A 23459-nucleotide genomic window follows, 5' to 3' on the forward strand; every position below is an offset into this window, starting at 1 on the left:
AGAAGATAGCTCAAGGTAAAACTCTCTCTCCCTTGACAAAACTAAGCCAAGTACTTTGGTGTGTTCATGTGGCAGGTAAATGGATTAGTTCACTCAATATGGATTGACAAACACTTCTATAGGTATGCCAAGTGAGAGGGCATTGTGAACAGGGATGGGGGAGAATTGCAATTCAATTCCCTTCTAAGGAGAACTTCCTGTTGGTGCAGGAATAAAAATAGATATAAAAAGGAAAATACCTGGATGCCAAGCTCCTAGTTTGGGGCAAGTACTCTTTGGTGAGAGAACCCCAGAAGAGATATCATCATCATCATCATCATCATCATCATCATCACCTGGCTGGGTTTCCCCAGGAACTCATGGAACTACCACCATTTATGGCAGATTTGAATCTGAGAATCCTGTGGGGTCTCCAGCACAACCCACACTCCACCCATTTCCTCAGTATGCAAGGGAAATTTATTTAAAGGAGTCCTATACTAAGATACAGAGGGAGGCGGGTGGTGCTGTGGGTTAAACCACAGAGCCTAGGACTTGCTGATCAGAAGGTTGGCGGTTCGAATCCCTGCGACGGGGTGAGCTCCTGTTGCTCGGTCCCTGCTCCTGTCAACCTAGCAGTTCGAAAGCACGTCAAAGTGCAAGTAGATAAATAGGTACCGCTCTGGCAGGAAGGGAAATGGCATTTCCGTGTGTTGCTCTGGTTCACCAGAAGCGGCTTAGTCATGCTGGCCACATGACCTGGAAGCTGTACGCCAGCTCCCTTGGCCAGTAAAGTGAGATGAGCACCGCAACCCCAGAGTCGGTCACGACTGGACCTAATGGTCCTTTACCTTTATACTAAGATATAAGGCAACTTGGTTTAGAAATGAGCTTTTCTCTACAGATTTGCTTTGCAGAGTGGCAGATGTATCTGTGCTGCTCTCTGTGCTGTAAAACTTAATATCATAGTTGAAATGATTTTGGAGACTGAGAGAAAAGCCTCCCCTGGACATGAAGGGAGACAAAGAACCACTCCCTGCTCTTTCCAGATCCTCCTTTCCATTTCCCCTGCTTTTTATGTCCCCCCCCACTACTCACAGAAACATTTAAACAGTGCTTGAAACAATATAACTGTAGCCACTTATGCTTTGTCACAAATGCGACATCAAAAAAGAGGATATAAGAATATGTAGAGAGGACTTCAACTCCTGTGTCTAATTTGAGCTGAATTTTTTCTTATCTCTGCTTACTTGTGTATCCGACTTGACTTCCTTTAGCGCTCATCCACTAGGGTGTGTTTTTTTAGAGGATGAAACTTAATTTTTGCAAATTTCTTCAACGAGGAGTCTTAAGAATATGTTTTTGGGAGTGAGGAATTCAAATCTGCTATTATTTTTTGTGATTGGAAAACATTTACCTTGGTAAGTCTTTTTTTTTTAATTAAGAAGCAAATAAATTACTCTCAGAAAACCGAAGAATTTTAATTTTGCCTTCTAAAAGTGTCAGGTAATCTAAAGTATTAAATAGATAGATGGTAGATAGATAGATGATAGATAGATAGATAGCTTTTTCTGGGGGGATGCAGGGGTACGCATACCCCTAAACATTTTCTGAATCTAAGTTTGGCCTCATCGAGGGGCAGTATTTCAATATGAGTAGGAAAATGAGAGTACCCCTGAACATTTTTAATAGAAAAAAGCACTGTGTGTGTGTGTGTGTGTAGAATGTTAATATATAATATAACTGCAAGTACTTGACAATCATTTTTAATTATTTCTATGCAATTTTACACAAATTTTATTTAACAAGCAATAATAAATTATATTGATTTAATAAAAATATTTTTTGAATTCCCAAGTGATGTTACAACTTTTTAGCTCAGACACAGAGCTTTAAAATGCAGATCTGTGCCTAGGAATGTGACACAAAAGGAAATCTGGATGAACCCTTGATTTATTGTCTGCTTTATTAGTGCTGTCAGGAACAGTCAACTTTTATTGCCTCTTGTTTTTGGAGAGTCCTCTTCCTCCCTCTTTCCCCTAATCTTCTCATTGACTTTCCTCAGACTTGTAAGAACATAAGAGCATCTCTGCTGGATCAAGCCAAAGGGAGCAAATCGACTCCAGTATCATCCTGTTCTCACTGTGGCCAATCAAAGATCTGTTGGAGGCCTGCAAATAGATTGTTTTGTGTCAATCAAACCTGAGGCAACGGTGCACATCTGGTTTGATTTTCAAAAGCATCAGCAAAAATCTGCATGAAACTACGAAGTATGGAAGATAATGCCCCCATCTCCTCCACCATGAGGTTATTTCAGGGAGTGTCCCTGAAAAATATCAACCCAGTAACAACAACAACAAAGTATTTATACCCTGCCCATCTGGCTTGGTTTCCCCAGCCACTCTGGAAGGCTCCCAACAGAATATTAAAAACACGATAAAACATCAAACATTAAAAACATCCCTAAGGAAGTTGTACACAGGTTGTACATTGACAATAAAGGTATTATTATTATTAAACATGCCTCCTCTGTGTAGTTATCTTGTTCCTGAAGCTGAACAAATGGCAAATGTAAAAGGGAACAGATACCAGTTTGCGAAATGGATGGAATGGAGACAGAGAAAGCGAAAGAGAGAGAGAATAAAGAGGAACTATGTTCAGAGGGTGGGAGTGGTGGAGCAGAAAGAGGAAAAAAAGACCTGGTTATTCAGCAATCCAGCAGCCTCTCTTTCCCTACAGGGTGGATCTGACTGAGAGGAAATCACCACCGGCCAACCACACATGGTGGATTCCTGGCATTGTGGAGTTAGCAGTTGAGTCTCCGCTTGGAAAGATAGATTGCAAGAAGAGGAGTCTCCAACAGGGCAAAATGTGGCTGCCATGCTTGCTGTTTTTGCTTTTCCTGCATGTGGGTGAGTTTCCTTTCCAAGAGATGTCTTTTCCTGCTTTCAGAAAACCCGGGTCCTGTAACAGCCTATTGGCACATTATGCAGAATAAGATGCAGTAGACTGAGGTTGTAGAATTCTGGGCTGTGCTTTCTTCATATCGTAATGGGGGGGGGCATAGTGGTGGATACTACCTCCATGTAAATATATATTCATATAAAACCCTGTCTGTAGCAAGCTAGAAGCAGAAAACGATGCTGAATATTCCCTCTCAGACCTGCTAACTTTTCCAGAGGCAGAAATATGATTCCTGTCCCTACAACCTGAAAGGGAGCAGGCTGGGTTCAGACCATCTCCTCATTCTCATTCTCATTCTGCCACCTGGCTTGCAGAGTGGATATTCACATTGCCTTGGTGACTCATGAAAAAATGGTGCTACAGTGACTCCTGTGTTGTTGGCAATGCCAGGTACAAGACTTCTTAGATAGATAGCATGATAGATTAGAGTCAGGGTGGTGTAGTGATTAAAATGTCAGGCTAGAACCTGGGAGACCAGAGTTTTAATCACCACTTGGTCATGAAGTCCACCAGAACTCGCCTTAGGCATGTCGCTGCCTGTCAGCCTAACATGTTTGTGAGGATAAAATGAGGGAGAACTGGCTATGCCGCCTTGAGGTCCTTGGAGGAAATGGAATAAAATAGATAGACAGGTAGGGAGACAGATAAGGTGTAGGCCATGAGAGTCTCTAGCTCAGCCTTTCCCATCCTTGGGTTCCCAGAAGTTGTTGGACTACTGCTCTCATCATCCCTGACTGCTTCCCCTGCTAGCTATGGATGATGGGAGTTGTAGTCCAACAACTCTTGGGGACCCAAGGTTGGGAAAGGCTGCTCTAGCAGGTCAAAAACTTACTGCCATTTGTGATATTAGTAGTAGAAACAGCAGTACCAAAGTACACAAGACGGCTTTTATTGCATATGGGCAAGTTTCTTTTTCCGAGAGACATTTCCCACACAGAATGTGCGGGCAACATTTTGGAATGATTCTAGAGGAGTCCATAAGCAATTGGAAAGAGTGCCTTCTTGGCATAGCAGAAACCAGCCCATGAAGGGGGAATTGTCCTGTGCAGCCTCTGGGGGAGGGCTTTCCAGAGCTCCAGCTGCCCAGGACAATGTGGCCTGGGCTGTTAAGCAAGCCCACAAAATGAAGGAGATGGAGAATCTTCGGCGCAAGTTGGTGCCTCTGACACTTTTGTTCACTGACCTGGAGTTTTTAGTGAAGGGAGCTGGGGGAGGGGGAGGGGTTAATAAATATTTTACATAAATAGATAATAGAATAAGAAAATAGGGGGGGAAACAGTCATATGCATAGTAATAACAGATTTTTTGAAAATAATAATAATACTAATTTATTATTTATACTCCACCCATCTGGCTGGGCTTCCCCAGCCACTCTGGGCGGCTTCCAAAAAAATATTAAAATACCGTAATACATCAAACATTAAAAGCTTCCCTAAAAAGGGCACCTTCAGATGTCTTCTAAAAGTCTGGTAGTTGTTCTCTTTGACATCTGGTGGGAGGGCGTTCCACAGGGAGGGCGCCACTACTGAGAAGGCCCTCTGCCTGGTTCCCTGTAACTTGGCTTCTCGCAGTGAGGGAACCACCAGAAGGCCCTCAGAGCTGGACCTCAGTGTCCGGGCAGAACAATGGGGGTGGAGAAGCTCCTTCAGATATACTGGACCGAGGCCAGTATATCTGGCTCCACACACTGTGTTCATCCATAGAGCTGAATGCTCAGCAAATGACTGGATGGGAATCATTTCCATTGTACTGCAAACCAGACAGTGATTGGCCAAGGACATTCTGCCCACCCCATTCTTCTTAATTCTGCCCATTCTTCTTAATCAGGTACAACTTTGTACCTAATCCCCTGTCCTGTTTTATGTTGAAAGTTGATCAGCCTGCCCTTTATCCATTCTTCTTCATTCCTGTCATGTGTGCCTGTAACAAGCTCTTTGTCACAAGCCAGATCCAATAAACCAAACTCTCCCCTCTGTGGTATCTCCCCAGTGGGGGAAAAAACCCCACACAAAAAAATGTACCTAATCTTGAGCGGTGTCCAGGATCCTGTGAAAGTTGTTAGTCGTTTTGACCTTTCGGAACCAGTGGCCACAGTTCTCTTCATGTTAACCAATTCTGCATGTGGCAGGTTCCTCAGGAAGTTCAGCAAGGTCATGTTTATTTCACAAGAGCAAATGCTGAAAAATCTCAACAAATTTCAAGGAAGTCATTAGAAGGGAGTTGAGAGGGAGTTGGAAAAGTCAGGTCTCTTCAGGGTGGTTGGAGGTTATTTCAAACTAGAATTATAGAAGCTGAGCTTAAATGTATATAGTGTCAAAAAACATGCCATTGTGGCTAATGAGCCTAGCCAAGGCAGCTATAAAAGGCAAGAAAACTTCCCTTAAAAATACAAATCTTGCTCAAATGAGGAGGGAAGGAATAATCACAGATTCCATTAGTGACACCTAATGTGGAAAGTAGGGACCTCTCATTTGTCTCCAACCTTATCTTGCCGCTTTCCATTACTTTAAGGACCTTCCCCTCAGCAGCCCATTTCCAGTATTCATAGGCTCATAGAGTTGGAAGGTGTATTTCAGGAACCGCCCTATTCCTGTGATGATATTTTGTTTTAACTGTTTGCAATTTTAAATTTTAAATTTAGCCCAACCATGTGCTGTTGCAAGAAGATCAAAGCAGAGGGGAACATGTCTCAGGAGAGAGACAGACTTGTGTTCCTTGCAAATATGCAGAATGCATACATGCACTTTGCAGTTGCATGCATGCAATTTTCAGGATGCAGTTGCATTGGGAAGTTTGTGGCTCAATGACAGATATTGTGCTTTTAGGTTAATCTTTCATATTGTTACACCGTTTTTCTCCTTGCCATTTTAGGGTCTATTATGAATGCTACGCCAGATTCTTCAGTGAGTCAAACACCTGACACTGTGACTGTGGAGGAAGGATCAACACTGAATATGCAGTGCAGGTTCACTGGAGACAGCACCAAATGGTCTATTAAATGGTATAAAGTTAAAGGCAATGAACAGGTGGAATTGCTTAACTCAAACCTAGTTCACATATTTACACATCTAGAAGACAAATTAAGTGATTTCACTTTGAAATCTGTGGATTTGAAGGATGCTGGAACTTATCTGTGTAACGTTGTCATCGATGAAGCTTTTCAACCTCCCAGTAATGGGACAAAAGTGACCATCATTGGTAAATACTTGAATTTCTTTCCAAAATCTGTTTTAACAGGGTAGCTTCAGTCCACTTGTATAGTTTGTGGATTGGAGAATGTTTGTGGGGGTTGCTCGACACTTTTCAGAAAACCCACTTTAGCTTTCCAAAGTAAGACAATACTGTAGTTTAGATAAAAATCAGTGCCTCTCTAGTCTAATGGGAGCACCGGGAATATTCCAGTAACTGATCAGTGGGGTCCATTTTTCTTCTGAAATGTGCAAATTGAAAGTGTCCTTCACACATTGCATTTGAGGGGGCGCCATGTAAGTAAAAAGTCTTCTGAAACAAAGCGTGGGGTAAAGTCAGAGCCACAGCCTTGCCACACTTTCACTCATCTGATACCCATTCTCATCAATTCATTTTATTTTTCTTAGAGCTCGTATGCCTGTGTTTTATCCTGTTTTTGCTGTGCTCACTGCTTTGATCATTTTGTGCTGCACATAGACACCTAAATCTATACTGTATTAGCAACAAACAGAGAAAGATCCATTAAAACCATACATGGTTGGTACTTAACACCTAGCTGACTCGCCTTTATAAACCAGTTCTCCCATATGCTGGAGAGGGTGTCCCACTATAAGGACATAATGACACATGTGGTGAGCATGTCCAAAAATTGAAAAGTTCTGGGGAAATGTTTTTACAGAGATATCTTTGATCACAAGTCAGATAGTACCCATGACCCCAGGACAGGCTCTGCTTAACCTGTCAGGTCACGCCATGAATTTGGAACAAAGAACTCATAACTCCTCTGCTAACCACAGCAAGAACGGCCATTGCCAGGGCATGGAAATCATTGCAATTATTGACCATGGACCAGCGGTATAGTGCAATCTGGCACGTAGCATTATTGAAAAAACTGACATGGAAATTGAAGACAGCAAGAGGTTAGAGGAACTATGATAACTTTTATGCAATCTGAGGCAACTTTATGGATCATACAAACAATGATACATATAGCAGAATGGTGCCTATGGTCTACAGCACGTTTGGCATTCTTGAAGCACATATTTTATTTTTATTTTCCCCTCCTGCCTTTGTATATAAACTCTGCAGACTAGGACTGCTGCTGATGCAATATATCTTTTTAATTGTGGGCAATAATCCAAGCAATGGAGGTTATTATGTATAATGTTGTGTTTGTTAAGATTGTGATGATTCTAGCATATATACTTTGGCAGAGTTCTTTGGAGTATCCAGAGATGATTCTCTGACTGTACATAGTTGTTTTATCTTAATTAAAAAGATAATTAATTAAACACACACACACACACACACACACACACAGATATCCATCTCTTCCTCAAAGCAGTCCAGTCCTAGGACTGTCCAAGGTGCTTTTTCTGAATGCGTCAATCCCTCTTCTTCCACTCTAGCTACCTTCTCAGTGTCCAATGCTTTCAGTAGGGGTCTAGATTGTGACATCTCTTTCATGCAGAAATTACCGACTTTGAGGTGAACCAGACTTCTGGACCTATCCATGAAGTGGAAGGGGCGGATGTCACCATCGAGTGTCGCTTCAGGACAGTCGGCAGGAACAGCAGCATGTATGTCAGTTGGGACAAAGATGGGCTTGCGGTTGAGCAGGCTAACAAGACAGACTCGTACAGGATCACTCAGAACCTGACAGCAGGATTTGCTTCTCTCACCCTCACAAATGCTACTGTGAGTGATTCAGGGTTGTACGTCTGTACCGTTGGGAGAGAACCAAGAAATCAAACAAAATCATCAGGAATTGGATCTCATGTTGTCATCACAAGTAAGTGCTGGGAACTTTCTATCTGGTTATTAAGCAATGAGCAGAGAAGGTTATAGGAATGCACCCCAGGGGATAGTAACTCTCCATTTGAAGCATCTCAGAGGTCCTTGTAGGTCCCTCCAAGACCCAAGTCTGTATTTCTGCTCCATAATGCAGAGGTAGGAAACCTTTTACAGCCTGAGCTGTCAGAAGCTGACACAATTTTTCAGTCATTCAATCCCTTTCACATGGTCTCCTGGGAAAAAATTAAAATCACAGGGTAAATGTCTAGATTTAAGGGGGAAGCAAATAGGTCACAGCCACACTGTGCATTTAAAGCACATGACTTTCCCCAAAGAATAATAGAAATTGTAGTTTACCCCTTGCACAACTACAATTCCCAGCACCCTTAACAAACTACACTTCCCAAGGTTCTGGGGGGGCGGTGGACACCCATGTGCTTTAAATTCAGCATGTGGACCATAGAGTGTTTGCTTTTAGCTCCACCCTATGTTTGGCAGGCTGACACTTCTCAGTCATCAGGCACAGTCTGGATCTTCCTTGGTCCACCACAGGCCATCAAATCCTCTGCTCTGTGCTAAAGGCAGGAGGATCCCTCAATTTCAGTTTCTTTCGGTGTCTCATTTTTTCAGTCTTTAGTTCAGTTCACCACATCTTCACACAAGTTTACTTTTTTAAAAAAAGTCCTCACGAAAATTGTCAGCATTTTAGTGCCAATTTATCCTAATGAGTTTTTGTATGCTATTTTCACACATATATGCATCTTTGTATACACTTCCCCCTTAATGTTCACATTTTTGTAGACACTATATCGCTAGAGCACTGCTTTGCCAAATTTGGGGTTGTGTGAATTTCAACATGTAGCTGCATTTGGGTTTGTATATATTTGGGGGAAGTGCAAATGTGGTTTGCATTCAGTTGTGATGAAACAGATCTGAATCTCTCTCTGTCTGCCTCATGTAGCTTCAGACTTCAGCAATAGCACTCCAACAGGTTCATTCTCCATTTGTCTACCTGCTGACCTTCATTATGTTTTGGACTTCAACTCTCGGGAACCCCAGCCTGCGCAACTGTACTCCCATCAGCTCCAACGCTATGCAGCCGTGCTAGCTGGGGATGATGGAAATTGTAGTCCTAAACAACTGGAGGGCTGTTCCCTGTCCCACACTGAAGGCTGCATTCACAGCCGCTCCTAAAGCCATTTGGCACCCTCAGTACTCAGCCTAACAAAGATCCAGAGAAAAGCCAAGAACGCAAACTTCAAAGAAGTCAATCGTTCATGCACAAGTTCCATGGCTGCATATTTAACTCAAAGCCACAAAATCTGGCATTATTTGCCCAGTCTCACAGATGCAGACTTTATCTCCTCTGGCAATTTGAAGGTTGCACACTGAAGTTGTCAAATGCTTTTTCTGCTCTTTCCACAGCGGCTAATCTGTCAGTTATCCAGTCACCTGCTTTCATCCAAGGAATGGAAGGGCAAACACTCATTATAAACTGTAGCATTGCAGTTGCCAAGAATGTGCGACTCCTCCCGTACAGTGTCACCTGGTATAAAAATAGCACTGATGGACATGAGGAGGAGGTGACAGGTGCAGGCAGGACTCTGAGCACAACCACAGGCCTGGCTTCTCTCATTCTGCCCAGTGTCCAAAGGAATGACTCTGGAATGTACCGATGTGCTGTCGGTAGTAATGGCCGAGGAAATGGGACCATGGTGACAATCTCTGGTAAACAGAATCATTTTCCCCCCCTGATTTCCTTTCTACAGGGAATGAGATGCAAAGGTGTTTGGAACTGATAGGTGTGAAATGTACAGGGGTATAAAAGAAAATGAAAAGAAAATTTTCCAGTTGTAGAAAGATAGAAATTCTGGGTCACTTTTGACCCAAACCAGATGTTAAGAGCTTCCAATTGCTCCATCCTCTGCCCTCCCCCTTCTTGCTCAAAGTCCCCACTGTTGTGAGGGAGCAGAGAACATTTCTCAGCAGGTTGCAAGTTCTATTTTCAGTTTCATACATAACAAATAAATAGCTGTTTCTGGGGACTCAGCTCTGTTATCGCTGATGAGTTGATGGATGTTTTGAAAGACTGAGGGACAGTGAATGCTCCCACTTCCACTTTCTAGGTATAAAACCTCCATCATTTCCCACAAGTCTCAAAGTGGCTAGCAAAGCCATAAAATACAAAACAACTTAATGACCAGTTATCAAAACAACTTGATGATTCACTACCCACTGGTCCTATATCCATGCTAATTTTCTTGAAATTGGAACCTGGGCATGAGCAAAAGTTTGGGGTGTCAGCCATACCCTCAAATGAAGCCCTGTGCATCAGCAGAATCTTGCCTGCCTGTTTCATTCCACAGACCACCAAGGGGGTCTTCCTTTTCCTATTCCTTTTAAACCAGAACGTGACAAGCAGCCAGAAACTGATAGTGGAAGTCCTGGAGCTGGAATTGGACCTGGAACTGGAGCCGGAATTGGAGCTGGAGCTGGAGCTGCAGCAGGAATCCTCCTCCTCTTGTTGCTGCTCAGTGTCTTAGCATGGAGATACAAGAAGAGGGCTAAAGGTAAGGCTCTCTCCCCTGACAGATCTAAGCCAAGCACCTTGGAGAGGTCTTATGGGAGGTAAACGATTAGCTCCCACAATGTGCATTTGCAAATGCTTCCCTGGGCATGCCAGGGAGGTGTTGCAAACTGTGATAGGGAAGAACTGCAATTCTAAAAGACACAACACAAAAAAGGGATAGCTTGGGAGGAGGGAAAAAATAAATGACCATGAGTTACAATGTTCCACAGATAGAGTCCTTCATTGAGTGAACTGCCCTGAGATCTTATGATGAAGAACAATACCCAAACTTAGATTCACAAAATGTTTAGGGGGATGCGTACCCCTGCGTCCCCCCCCGAAAAAAAGCACTGACTACAGCCATTCCCCCCCCCCCGAAGTCTCAGAAATGCAAATTAGTGCCCATCTCCACCCAGGATGGTTAACAAGGAATTTCTGTGGAATGTGTCATCAATCACATGTGTTCTTGACTCATTCACTCTTGGGATTCTTTAATGCTTAACCACTTTCAAATTTCTCTTCATCATTCCATTCCAGAAAGCACAACAGAGACAGAAGGTGCTTCAACCAAAGAAGCAGGAACGGTAAGAGGGATTATTGTCACATAATGAACACACATATCCTGCTCCTATAAATTCCCAGGCTGTGTTAGGCTTTGCCGGGGCCACTCTAGGCTTCTCCCCGCACCTGCTCTGAGGTATCTGGTGCATTGGGATGTCCACTCTGGTCCACCCTGAGTGTCATCTTGTCTGCCCAAATGGCCTTCTGTTCACAGTGGGGAGCACTAGGTGTCACTTTCTTGTGCAGGGCAGCCTAACACCCCTAAAAGTGATCATAGGATCTTTCCCGCATGTTGCTATCCGCTCTAGAGTTTGGTTGGAATAAAATGGGTTCATCCCACTCCCGGACAAGTCTGTTTCACCCCTGCTCATCTTTATTTACTCCTGCATTTCCCTACCATCCCATCACTTCCCAACTGGGAGATAGCTAAACTCTGGAACTCTGGATGGTTTAAATAGGTAGGAGAAGACATAATAATTGCAATTTAGGTGCTCACATGATTGGGTTGGACATAGAAAGAGATCAGCTTACTGCTTTGTTTAAAATGCAGCCCCATTCATAGAAGAAGAAAAATGAAGCATAGGAATTAGGCCGTGAAGCCTTCTTTTATTGAAATTCAGCTGCAAAATAAGCTGGCACCCCTTTCTTACCCCACTTAGCAAAGAATCAGAAAACAGACTGAGAAGTAAGTTTAAAATATGAGTTACTCACTCACAGTCACACATTTGTTCTCAGCAGCAACGGCAGTAAAATAAATGCAGGCAAAATACTGAATTTACAGTAAAAGCAGCCTCATGCATGTGCCTCAACCGGGGCAATTGGATATCCATTTGCTTCCATTGCTGGTCAAAGAGAAAAGGAGGGAGAGAAAGGAACAGGAAATACTCTATGCTCCTTCCTACTCAAGAGAGGCAGGGAAATGACATCATACTGAGCCTTCTCTACCAATTACCAATACATTTATATGGCCTGGGTCTGCCTATCAGCAGTACAGCTCTGCAGTCTTAACCCCTTCACATGCTAACTAGCAAGAATACACATTGTTAGATTTGGCTACTAATTTCCCACAAAGATGGCTATCAATGACTACTAGCCATGATAACTGCTCTGCCTACCAGGAGTGCCAACTTGGCCCCGCAACCATGGGTGCCTGGGGCCATGGGTGACATGCAGTATGACTGGCCCTGGCACTGAAATTTGTGGGTGCCTGGCCCCTTCATGGGGAATTTTGTGGGTGCTCAGGCACCCAGGGCCCCAGGGAGTTGGCACCTATGCTGCCTACAGAGCTGGAAGTAATAAGGTCTGAGTACCAGTTGCTGGAAACGGCAGGAGGGGAAACTGCTCAAATCCTGCTTTCAGTTTTCCCACAGGCATCTGGCTGGCCGCTGGGTCTCCTTCTTCCAGCAGAGAGCTCGTCAGCCCATTCATGCTGTCCTCAGACTCACCTTTCTATCCCCCCTCCTTTCATTTCTCTCTCTCAATTAAGATTCAGTGTTCTGTAGCTACTGAATATTTTTAGTCAGTGGATGTTTTTGGGTGACATTACTCACTGCTATGGAGTACTGTCACTTTTTTTCCTGCCCAGGGCAGTCATTTTAAGTTGTCACCCTTGGCACTTTAATCAAGATATGAGTAGTGGCAACTCATTTTTAAAAAACCCCCCAAAACCCACTGTGGTTAGTCATCACTGGACTGTGATTTGTGTTAAGTCTTTTAAATCTAATCTATATATCTATATCTATATCTATATCTATATCTATATCTATATCTATATCTATATCTATATCTATATCTATATCTATATCTATATCTATATCATCTATCTATATCTATATCTATATCTATATCTATATCTATATCTATATCTATATCTATATCTATATCTATATCTATATCTATATCTATATCTATATCTATATCTATATCATCTATATCATCTATATCTATATCTATATCTATATCTATATCTATATCTATATCTATCACCTAAGGGAGATCCCTTAGGGTGTTGATAAATTACCCCGAAATGTATTTCTGCAAACCTTGGGTTTCCCCCAAACATGCTGATTGATACTGTCAGAGTTGCTCCCCGATCCTAGCTCACAGAGGATCACGCTAGCCAGCGATCATTAAGTAAAGTCTTTATTGAGTTACAGTTTCCATTCTCAAGCTGCTGCGTGCAACTCTACGTCGTATGGTTAGATCGGCGAAGCTCCGTCTGAGTCTCCGCCCCTTGTGCACCAACTTAATATCCTAGCCCTGCTCCACCTTTTCCACCTGACTGTTCTCCTCTGGGTCCCTCTGCCCCCCGGGGTCTCTTCCTTCCGGGATTCTTCTGACGCCGACCCCCCGGACCCTCCTGTCTCCTTGCGCCGGGCTTTAGGACCTGGCTCCCTTTCCGGGCTGCCTACTGCGTCACTTTCCTGTGCATTTGAACTTGGCGCGCGCGCCCAACCTTCCACCTTCCGTCTGACCGTTTCTTCGCTTCCCGATGGAGGTGTGGCCACTCCTGACTCGTGCCCTCCCTCCTGTTGTGAGCTGCCAGCGCTTGATCCCTGGCCCCCTTCCTCTTCCCTGCTCTCTGGCGGTGACGCTGGTCCCGATTTCCAACTGCTCCCCTCTGAGTCCCCTCTGGCTCTATCTTCCTGGGGTGTCCCCCTAGGCTCCCCCCTTGCCCTGGCCACTGGTGCTCCTTTCTGTGAATCTTCTGATTCACTGGAAAGACTCAGAGATCTCGGGTCGTCGTCATCACTCATCTTTTCTTCTGCCTCCTCCCCCTCGCTCTCTGTTTCCTCCCTTGCCCTTGCCTCTGCTCCTGAACCCCTGACATCCATCCCCCCCTCGAAGCCCCCTCTTCCCCCTCCCCTCCTTCCGGAGCGGGAGCTGGGTGCTGCTGTGTCAGGGGGACGAATGTCGGATACAGTTCGCTTCCCGTGGCGGGCCTCCATCTGAAGTCTTCCGGTTCTTCCTCCCTGCTCTCGTCGACGACGGTCACCTCCGCTTCCATCTCAGTGCCGCCGTGCTCGAAACCCGGGCCGTCCCCGAAAACGTCCATGTCCGTTTCTCCCTCGCTTCCTTCTGGATACATTGCTCGTCCTGGACCCTCCAGCCATTTTCTGCAGAACTGCTCCTCTGGTCGATCATCCCACCAATACGAGGGTTCTGAAGCAGATCCCGAGGGTGACCCCTCCGGGGAACGGGCGTCTCGTGTCGGTTCCTCATCCGAGTCGAACCCCCGGAACGTGCTCGCTGAAAGCGTGGGCGTGAAAAGCCAGTCGTCGAAAAAGTCTGCTGGCATTGGCCTATGTGGGAAGAGGGCATGAAACTCTTCTTTGAGCAGAGGTTCGTCTAAAGCGTAGCCCGGCACCCAGCTGTTGGCACTGGCCGGGGTGCCCTCCTTGGCGAGAAGGTATTCTACCCCCTCTTCCCCCCATCTGGAGTCCAAAATCTCCGTGACTTCGTTGATGCGCTCCTCCTGTGCCACTCCCGCTTGCCCGGTTCTCTCTCTGAACGGACTCGGTGCCGTTCCTGGTTCCTGAAACCTGTGAGGTGCCTTGTAGGGAGTGAGCACCGATCTGTGGAACACCGGATGCATCCTGGAACCCTCAGGAAGCGCCAGCCTGAAAGCCACCGGGTTGACCTGCTCTTCGACTTGGTAGGGCCCCAGTTGCTTATGCCCTAGTTTCTTCTTTGCCAACGACCTGGCCGGCACTGCGTGGGCTGCTAACCAGACCCAGTCTCCCACATGGATCTCTTCGCCAACCCTTCTGTGTTTGTCCGCTTGTACCTTGTATGCGTGCTTAGCCAGCTCCAGGTGCCGCCGCAGCTGATCGTGGACCTCCTGCAACTCCGACGCGAACGCATCTGCTGTCTGCGGCTCCCCCTCCCCCATTCTTTCCAGTCCCGGGAAGGTTCTGGGGTGCCTCCCGTTGTTGGCGAAGAACGGCGTGACCCCCGTGGACACGTGCTTCGTGTTGTTGTAGGCGAACTCGGCGAGAGGCAGGTAATCCACCCACGTCGCAGGCTGTTGATTCGCATAACATCTCAGGTACTGCTGCATGATGGCATTGACCCGCTCCGCTTGCCCGTTGGTCTGCGGGTGTCTAGCCGACGCCAGGTTGATCTTGACGTTCAGGAAGCCCATCAGCTTCTGCCAGAAATTCGAGATGAACTGTCGTCCTCGGTCGGACAGAATAGACCGCGGCAGACCGTGAACCTTGAACACGTGGTCTATGAACAGTTTGGCGGTTTGTTGCGCCGTGGCCACCTTAGCACACGGAATGAAATGTGCCATCTTGGAGAACAAGTCCACCACCAGCAGCACGGCCGTCTTGCCCCTCGAGCTGGGCAGATCCGTGACAAAGTCCAGGGCCACTCTCTCCCATGGTTCGACCGGAGTCTGCAGCGGTTCCAACAGTCCGGCCGGCGGTCTGTGCACTGGTTTGGCCCTCTGGCAGGTGTCACACCTCGCCACGTAGTCCGTGACTTCCCCTCTCATTCCGGGCCACAAGAAGTCTCTGGCGACTAATTCCACCATCTTCTCCTTGCCAAAGTGCCCGGCAGTGGGCGCGTCGTGCAGCTGCTGTAGTACCTTGGCGCGAAGTTCGTCTCCCGGCACGTAGATGGCCCCTTTACGGATGAGCAATCCATCTCGCAGCTGGAACTCGTCGGTCGCTGCCGTGCCCCTTTGCACCTCTGCCATCCTTGCTTGCGCGAAGGAGTCATCCTGCAACGCTCGTCGCACCGCCTCCAGGTCAACTGTGGCCGCAGCGCACGCCCACACTGTTGGTGCGAAGATGTGCATGGCAGCCGCTGGCGTTGCTTCCTCCAGATACTGTGGCTTACGGGAGAGTGCATCCGCCATGATGTTGGTGTCCCCCGGGACATACTCTATTCGGAAGTCGAAGTTCGCAAAGAACTCCACCCAACGTATCTGCCTCTGGTTCAGGAACTGTGCCGTGCGCCAGTGCTCCAGATTCTTGTGGTCCGTGCAGACCTGCACCGTGTGCTTGGCGCCGATCAGGAAGTGCCTCCACGCTTTGAACGCTGCATGAATGGCCAGCAACTCCCTGTCCCAGATGGTGTAGTTCTGTTCGGACTTGCTGAGCTTCCTGGAGTAAAACGCTCCCGGCCGCCAAACCCCCTGCGGGTCTTTCTGCAGCAGGACTGCTCCCACGGCTCTGTCCGAAGCGTCTGTCTCCACCCTCATCGGCCTGCTGGGGTTGACATGCAGCAGCTGCTCTTCCGACGCGAAGAGACGCTTGAGTGCCTGAAAGGACTGCTCCGCCTGCTCTGTCCAGACGAACTTCTTTTTCTTGGAGCTGAGCGTGTCCGTGATGGCCGCCGTCTGCATAGCGAAGCCTTTGATAAACTTGCGATAGAAGTTCGCGAAGCCGACAAACCGTTGGACCTCCTTCCGGTTGCGTGGGCTTTTCCAATCCAACACCGCTCGAACCTTGGCGCTGTCCATGGCGAGCCCCTTGTCAGACAACTTGTAGCCCAGGAAATCCACCTCCGTCACGTCGAATTGGCACTTCTCCAGCTTGGCGTAAAGCCTATGCTGCTGTAGCCTGCTCAGCACTTCCTTGACGTGTCTGTCATGCTCCTGCTGCGATTCCGAAAAGATCAGGATGTCATCCAAGAAACAGACGCACGTCTTGTAGAGGAGCCCTGCCAACACGTGATGCATGAACGCTTGAAAAACGTGGGAGCCATTTTGCAATCCAAAAGGCATAACTCTATATTCGTAGGTGCCCAGGGGCGTGAACATGGCTGTCTTCCACTCATCTCCTTCCCGCATGCAAATGAGGTTGTACGCCCCTCGCAGGTCTAACTTGGTGAACACGCTGCCCTTCCGTACCTTTGCGAGGAGGTCGTCGATTCGGGGCATGGGGAAGTCCGATGGCTTGGTCACACTGTTGATGATGCGATAGTCCACTACAAGTCTTTTTTGGGGCGTGTCCCGCTTCTTAACAAAGAATACAGGACTGCCCCCCGCCGCCTTGGACTCCCGGATGAAACCGCGCTCCAAATTATGATCTATGAACTCTTTGAGTTCCTGCAGTTCGTCCTCAGACATGGAATACAGCTTCCCTTTGGGCAGCGCCGCCCCCGGCAGCAGGTCAATTTTGCAGTCATAAGGTCTGTGGGGGGGGGGGTAGCCTGTCTGCCTCCTTCTCGCAGAAAACCTCCAAAAATTCTGCGTACTTGTGGGGAACCACTTGCAGTGTGCCTAGCTGCAGCTGTGCCTCCTCTTCCTCTCCTTCCTGCCGGGGCACGATGCAGTGTTCAGCACAAAAAGAAGAGCCAAAGGTCAGCTGCCTCTGGTACCAAGCCAGCGTTGGGCTGTGCTTATCCAGCCAACTCATGCCCAATACAATGGGCGTGTCCGATAGTTGAGTGACGTTGAAGCTGATGATTTCCCTGTGATTCCCAAGTCGCATCACCATTGGTGGCGTCTGCTTCACCACTTGCCCCCCTAGCAGCTCCCTGCCATCCACCGTGACAACCTGCAGGGGCAGCGTGGCTGGCAGCAACTGTATATCGTGCCGGTCGACAAAGTCCTGCCCCATAAAGTCCGCATTGCTTCCTGAGTCAATGGTGATTGGCACGTCCATGGTGATTCCATTGGGCAGCTGGAGTGATGCGGTGAGCCTCACTACTGGTTTGGGCGGGAGGGGGTCCATGGGCTGTAAAATCTCTGGGGACTGCTTCACTGACACGTCTGGCTGGGCCCCAGTGCCTCTTCCTCCAGCCAGACGCCGTCGTTTCCCTGCTGTGGTTCTCCTTGCTGCGTTGCTGCAGTTACCATTGCTGAGGCTGCAGTGTGCTTGTGGAGCCTCCGGGGACACTCTTTCGCCATATGCCCTGGATCCTCGCAGATGTAACACTTCCTGTTCCCTCTAGGAGGCTTCGCTTTCACTGTTGCCGGTGCTAGGGCTCTGGCTGCTGACTGAGCCCTTGCACTTCCAACCTCCATAGGTTCCGCTCCTCCTCCTGGCGGAGGAGTGGATTGCGCACGCGCTGCTTCTCTGGGAAGGAAGGAGGAGCCCCTGGCTGGTTCGCGCCCTCCACGCCCTTCGTCCCTGCTCCACGGACGTTCTTCCAGCCGCACCCCCACCGCCAGCGCTCTCTGAACGATCTCCTGCGTGGTCCGGGGTCTCTCCCCCCTCGCAATTTCATCTTTAACCGAGCCGTGCAATCCCTCCCAAAACAGGTCTCTTACAGGAGCCGAATCTCTGTCCCATTCCAGGGCACTGACCAAAGCGAAAAAGCGGGCGTGGTACTGCCGTACGCTGGCCCTCCCTTGCTTCAGTCCATGTATCTGCTGCCGAGCGAGATCCACGTCAATGCTTGATAAAAAACACCCATCCATCGCTTTAATAAAGGCATCCGCATTTTGGAGCGCCGGATCCTTATCCCTCCACAAATTGCGCAGCCATGCTTTAGCATCTCCATGCAAATGGGACATGATGAATCCCACTTTCTCTTGCTCATCTCTAAAGTCTTTATTCAGCAGTTGCAGTGCACACATTACATCTGCTCTAAAGTTGGGGTACTGTTGCAGATTCCCATCGAAGTGAGAGACTAAACCGCCTGTTCTTCTTCCCAATCCAATCCCCTCCCGTTTGGGTGTCAGTTCCCCTTGCTTCGTAAGCACTTCCAACCTGACCTGGAGATCCCTGTAGGCGGCAGCTGCGTCCTCCTCTCTCTTCCTGGATGCAAGAGCCTCGGCATTCAGTCGTGACACTGCTTCTCTGAGTTCCGCTATCTGCTGTTCAGCCATCATGTTGTCTGCCGTTCGTGAGCTCGCTAGTAGGCACCCGCTTTCTCTCCTCTCCGTGAGGCCGTAGGTGCCCACAACAGACTGAGACGGAGCTTACTGTCAGAGTTGCTCCCCGATCCTAGCTCACAGAGGATCACGCTAGCCAGCGATCATTAAGTAAAGTCTTTATTGAGTTACAGTTTCCATTCTCAAGCTGCTGCGTGCAACTCTACGTCTTATGGTTAGATCGGCGAAGCTCCGTCTGAGTCTCCGCCCCTTGTGCACCAACTTAATATCCTAGCCCTGCTCCACCTTTTCCGCCTGACTGTTCTCCTCTGGGTCCCTCTGCCCCCCGGGGTCTCTTCCTTCCGGGATTCTTCTGACGCCGACCCCCCGGACCCTCCTGTCTCCTTGCGCCGGGCTTTAGGACCTGGCTCCCTTTCCGGGCTGCCTACTGCGTCACTTTCCTGTGCATTTGAACTTGGCGCGCGCGCCCAACCTTCCACCTTCCGTCTGACCGTTTCTTCGCTTCCCGATGGAGGTGTGGCCACTCCTGACTCGTGCCCTCCCTCCTGTTGTGAGCTGCCAGCGCTTGATCCCTGGCCCCCTTCCTCTTCCCTGCTCTCTGGCGGTGACGCTGGTCCCGATTTCCAACTGCTCCCCTCTGAGTCCCCTCTGGCTCTATCTTCCTGGGGTGTCCCCCTAGGCTCCCCCCTTGCCCTGGCCACTGGTGCTCCTTTCTGTGAATCTTCTGATTCACTGGAAAGACTCGGAGATCTCGGGTCGTCGTCATCACTCATCTTTTCTTCTGCCTCCTCCCCCTCGCTCTCTGTTTCCTTCCTTGCCCTTGCCTCTGCTCCTGAACCCCTGACAGATACCTTTCCCATCCCCTCTTGTTTCTTAGTGGCCTGGTTTTGATTCTAGTTCTGTTTGCACTTATCACACGAATTCCCTATTAGAGGGGGAGTAAAACGGCGATACACCTGTTGTGGTGCTGCCTCCCCAGGATGGTGAAATTTTCTCTTTCTATTTCTTTGAGGAAGGGCAGCCTTTGCCAACCTGGTACCTTCCAGATGTTGCAGTCCAACAACATCCAGAGGGCACCAGGTTGTCAAAAGTTTGCTTACTGTATCCATTTCCCCTCTCGCCTGCTCCAAAGCTCCCGATGTATATATTTATTTCTGCAGCTTCTTTTGCCATCTGCAGACAATATGCTTTCAAGACCACCACAGACAGAATGAAACAAACTTTCTGTTCCCCGTCCCCTCTCTTTCTCTTAACAGCATCTTCCTTTAAGCAGCCGGCAGAAAGAGTTGACCTATGCCAGCCTTCGTTTCAACAAAAAGGAAGTGGAACCAGATGCTGGGGTGATCTATGCGGAAGTGCGAACAAAACCGAAACAGCGAGCTGGCAACAGCCAGATCTAGCCTCCAAACCAGCCACTTGCACTAGAGGAAATGAAACAGGATGGGAGTGAGGCATGAGCCGCCTTTCAAAAGCCCTTGGACCCCCATTCCCTATGACACTGTTCCTGGTCCCTTCAGAAACAATGGAGCTGTTGCCTTGAAGACCCACATTCTGGAAGATTTGCTGACGCCCTCATCCTCCTTTCTTCCTCATCTTTTGCTGGGCAGCCTGAATCTTTGGTCATGATGTCTGCCTCTTGGGATGCTGCTGAAGCCATCACTGACCCTCGCCATCACTGACCCTTGCCATCTCAGCCATCTCCCTCCTTCCAAAGGAGCAGGTGTAGGAAGCATGTGGTGGCTGCTGCTGCATAGAGGGTGACTGACTAGGGTGAGGTCCCTTGGCTGGGTGTCCTCCAGAGCCAACATTTGGAATGAATGTACTTGCTTCCAAGAGCTGCTGGCTTTCCTTCATTCCCACCTGCAGCTGTTGAGAAGCCACTTCCCCACATGGCTGCCGTGTGGATTTGTGAATACATTTACCATGTGGGAGGGGGCCAATTGCGTGGGTCATACTCCCACAACTGCCACAAGCAAATGTAACAACTGGGTGTGTGAGAGAGACCGTGCATCTGATCTGGTTGCAGAGAAGTGGCTGCAATGCTGTTATGAATGTGTGTGACAGGAGCCTTTGTCAAGCAACTGGAGATCTCGGCTGAAATTCTCCGTATATAATCTTTCCTCTCAAGAGCTTCCATCCCCAAGGCCAGGGAGCAATCAGCTAGAAGAGGCTTGGATTTGTGGGTCATGTCAAATGTGGAGCAATGATTTCTTGCATTGCCCAGGGTTGGACTCGATGGCCCTTGGGGTGCCTTCTAATTCAACACTTGTACGATTCTACCAGCCCTCTGTCATTTGCCAGAGCCATGCACTGAAGTACACATTCAGACAGTGGACAACCGTGTGGTACAGCCAGTGGCAGCTGGCACTTATTGGATCTAGTAGGGCTACAAAGTCATGGGGTGTTGCCACCTAGAGGTCAGGGGCATGGCCAAGTTCTGGTGTGCTCCCCATCTCCCTCCCTTGCAAATATATTGTGGACACTTAAGCATTGCTGTTTTACAGATTGTTAGCACCTAAACTGAAAAATGTTTTCCTTTGGTTCATAAGGGGCACAATTGCTTCTCTGCTGGGATACAAGTTGTGTGGCTTCCACTTGTCCAGTTCTCTCCCTGTCCTCTTCATTTGCAAAGAAATGCTGCAGTTTTATTAATGCCAAGCACCTAAGTGTCTTACCTTGGCTCAGAAGAAGCCCTTCTGCTGTCATAATATATTGTGCAGATTCATGCCACAGTAACTGTACATTACCCAGAATTCATAGGACTGTAAACACTGAAGACTGCAGCTGGGGAAAACCACGTTTCATTGCTTCCTCATGTTAGAAAACCAACAGCGACCCTTCCTCACACATAGTGTGTCAAGGGCAGGGTATGCTTCAGCGTCATCCAGTCTTTTAATGTACATACAGTGGTACCTCGGGTTAAGTACTTAATTCATTCCAGAGGTCTGTTCTTAACCTGAAACTGTTCTTAACCTGAAGCACCACTTTAGCTAATGGGGCCTCCTGCTGCTGCTGCGCCGCCGCTGCACGATTTCTGTCCTCATCCTGAAGCAAAGTTCTTAACCCGAGGTACTATTTCTGGGTTAGCGGAGTCTGTAACCTGAAGCGTATGTAACCTGAGGTACCACTGTACAGTATTTTCCAGAGGGGAGTATTCAAATATTTGACAACACCCTGCCTGCCCCCCTCCCCCAGACCATGGTGCCTTCAGGGCAGAGTTTTGAGGCAGACATCTAGGGCCTGCAGAGCAGAATGAGAAGCAGGGTCTTCAAATGTAGCAAGGCTGGCTCAACACATTTGAAGTAGCACCCTATTAAGATCCCCCCCAAAAAGAAAAAAACCCCACCAAGTCCATAGTCTGAAATTGCACCACCCAGCCCAGGAGATCCTTTTTGCCTCCTTTTGGAACCCCCCCCAATATAGATAATCTGCATCCCATGACCCCCACCTATCCAAGTTTATTTGGAGTAGCTGAGATTGTGTGCACAGATGCTTCACCCATCAACCTTCTTGGCAGGAAAGGAGGGGGGGTGAGACAGGGAAAGTGGAGGAAGCCCTCTTGCACAGCTGAGTGCGCTCTTTCAAGGTCTGTGAACCTGGTGCAGCCCTGGCTGTTCAAACAAGAGGAGAGGAATGACACATGCAGCCCTAGAAGCTAGCTTGATCAAGCCACAGAGCCACACATCCTTTGCACTGTCTGGCTGCTCAGGTCTGACTGATTTTATTCTGTCTGGTTTAAGCAACCTGCCTGTACTCTTCATCTACCGCAATGCCCCCATAATGCCATCAACCCAAGGACCTTTAAATTTGGTTCGATGATATGGACAAGTAGAAGGCCCCCATAATGCCATCAACCCAAGGACCTTTAAATTTGGTTCAATGATACAGACAAGTAGAAGGGCATGATAATTTGCAGCCGAGAGGCAGACTCAGGGTCGATGTTGCTGTGATGTTAATTGCTTGAATGCAATTACTATGCATGACTGTTGTCAGTTATAGAGCAGCTGTGGAGAGTGAGGTGGGAAAATTTAAATCCCTGCCCCCCTGCCAGTAAAAATTGCCTCTCACAGGCTGCTATTTGCATTTGGAGGGAAGCCTCTCCAGTGGTGGTAACTGAGGCTTCTCTTGAAATGCAAATAGGAGCTTCTGAGAGGTTATTTTTACTGGCAGGGGGACAAAGAAATTTCCCCACCCCTCTCCACTCTTCTCCTCCTTGCCCTGGTCCCAAGGCTGCTCAAGATTCCTACAACTGTCCTAGACACAACGCGAATATGCCAATGCATTGCCTTCTTGTCATTGGCCCTGACCACTTTCTCACTTATCTCTTCTGTGTGCGTTGGAGGCATGTGGAGGGCAGAGAGGAAATTCCTGTTGCTCTGAAGTTTCTGCTCACCACTATGAGGTCTTCTGGACTGCAATACGTAGGTGGGTCCTGAGGGTTGCAAAGTGGAGCTGAGACCAGCACCCTGAGCCCTCAGCTAGGGGTTCAGCGAAGAGTTGTGAAACCTTTAAACAATAGTACCGTATGGTCTTTTAGATTGCAGGAGGCTGGACTAGATGGCCCCCAGCACCCCCTTCCAACTCTACAATTATATGATGCGGAACAAAAGA

At 48.0% G+C, this 23459-nt stretch overlaps 1 protein-coding gene across 8 annotated transcripts; it reads left to right on the forward strand.

The window, feature by feature from the left end:
- Positions 1-1325: 1325 nt before the first annotated feature.
- On the forward strand, positions 1326-21507 carry LOC310710570 (cell adhesion molecule 2-like). 8 transcript variants are annotated; one of them, XM_083511480.1, is made up of 8 exons: positions 1326-1400; positions 2719-2891; positions 5815-6141; positions 7604-7924; positions 9352-9654; positions 10293-10496; positions 11033-11079; positions 20105-21507. In XM_083511480.1, the coding sequence occupies exons 1-8, from the start codon at positions 1336-1338 to the stop codon at positions 20246-20248; spliced, it is 1584 nt and encodes a 527-aa protein (XP_083367606.1). In that variant the 5' UTR covers positions 1326-1335; the 3' UTR covers positions 20249-21507. The 8 variants fall into 8 exon arrangements, 7 of the variants coding, with proteins under 7 accessions (XP_083367606.1, XP_083367608.1, XP_083367609.1 ...); XM_083511482.1 differs by having other exon boundaries at positions 10335-10496; XM_083511483.1 differs by lacking the exon at positions 1326-1400 and adding an exon at positions 1787-2114 and having other exon boundaries at positions 2699-2891.
- Positions 21508-23459: the final 1952 nt, after the last annotated feature.

The sequence above is a fragment of the Podarcis liolepis genome (assembly GCF_965112155.1).
Source record: "Podarcis liolepis genome assembly, chromosome: 7".
Lineage (NCBI taxonomy): Eukaryota > Metazoa > Chordata > Lepidosauria > Squamata > Lacertidae > Podarcis > Podarcis liolepis.

Excerpts from the sequence above, each read along its gene's own strand:
- LOC310710570 (XM_083511479.1), top strand. The coding sequence starts at position 2,633 with ATGTTCAGAGGGTGGGAGTGGTGGAGCAGAAAGAGGAAAAAAAGACCT. Across the intron at positions 9,655-10,292 it reads GACCATGGTGACAATCTCTG|ACCACCAAGGGGGTCTTCCT; the intron begins GTAAACAGAATC and ends TTCATTCCACAG. Across the intron at positions 11,080-20,104 it reads CAACCAAAGAAGCAGGAACG|CATCTTCCTTTAAGCAGCCG; the intron begins GTAAGAGGGATT and ends TTCTCTTAACAG.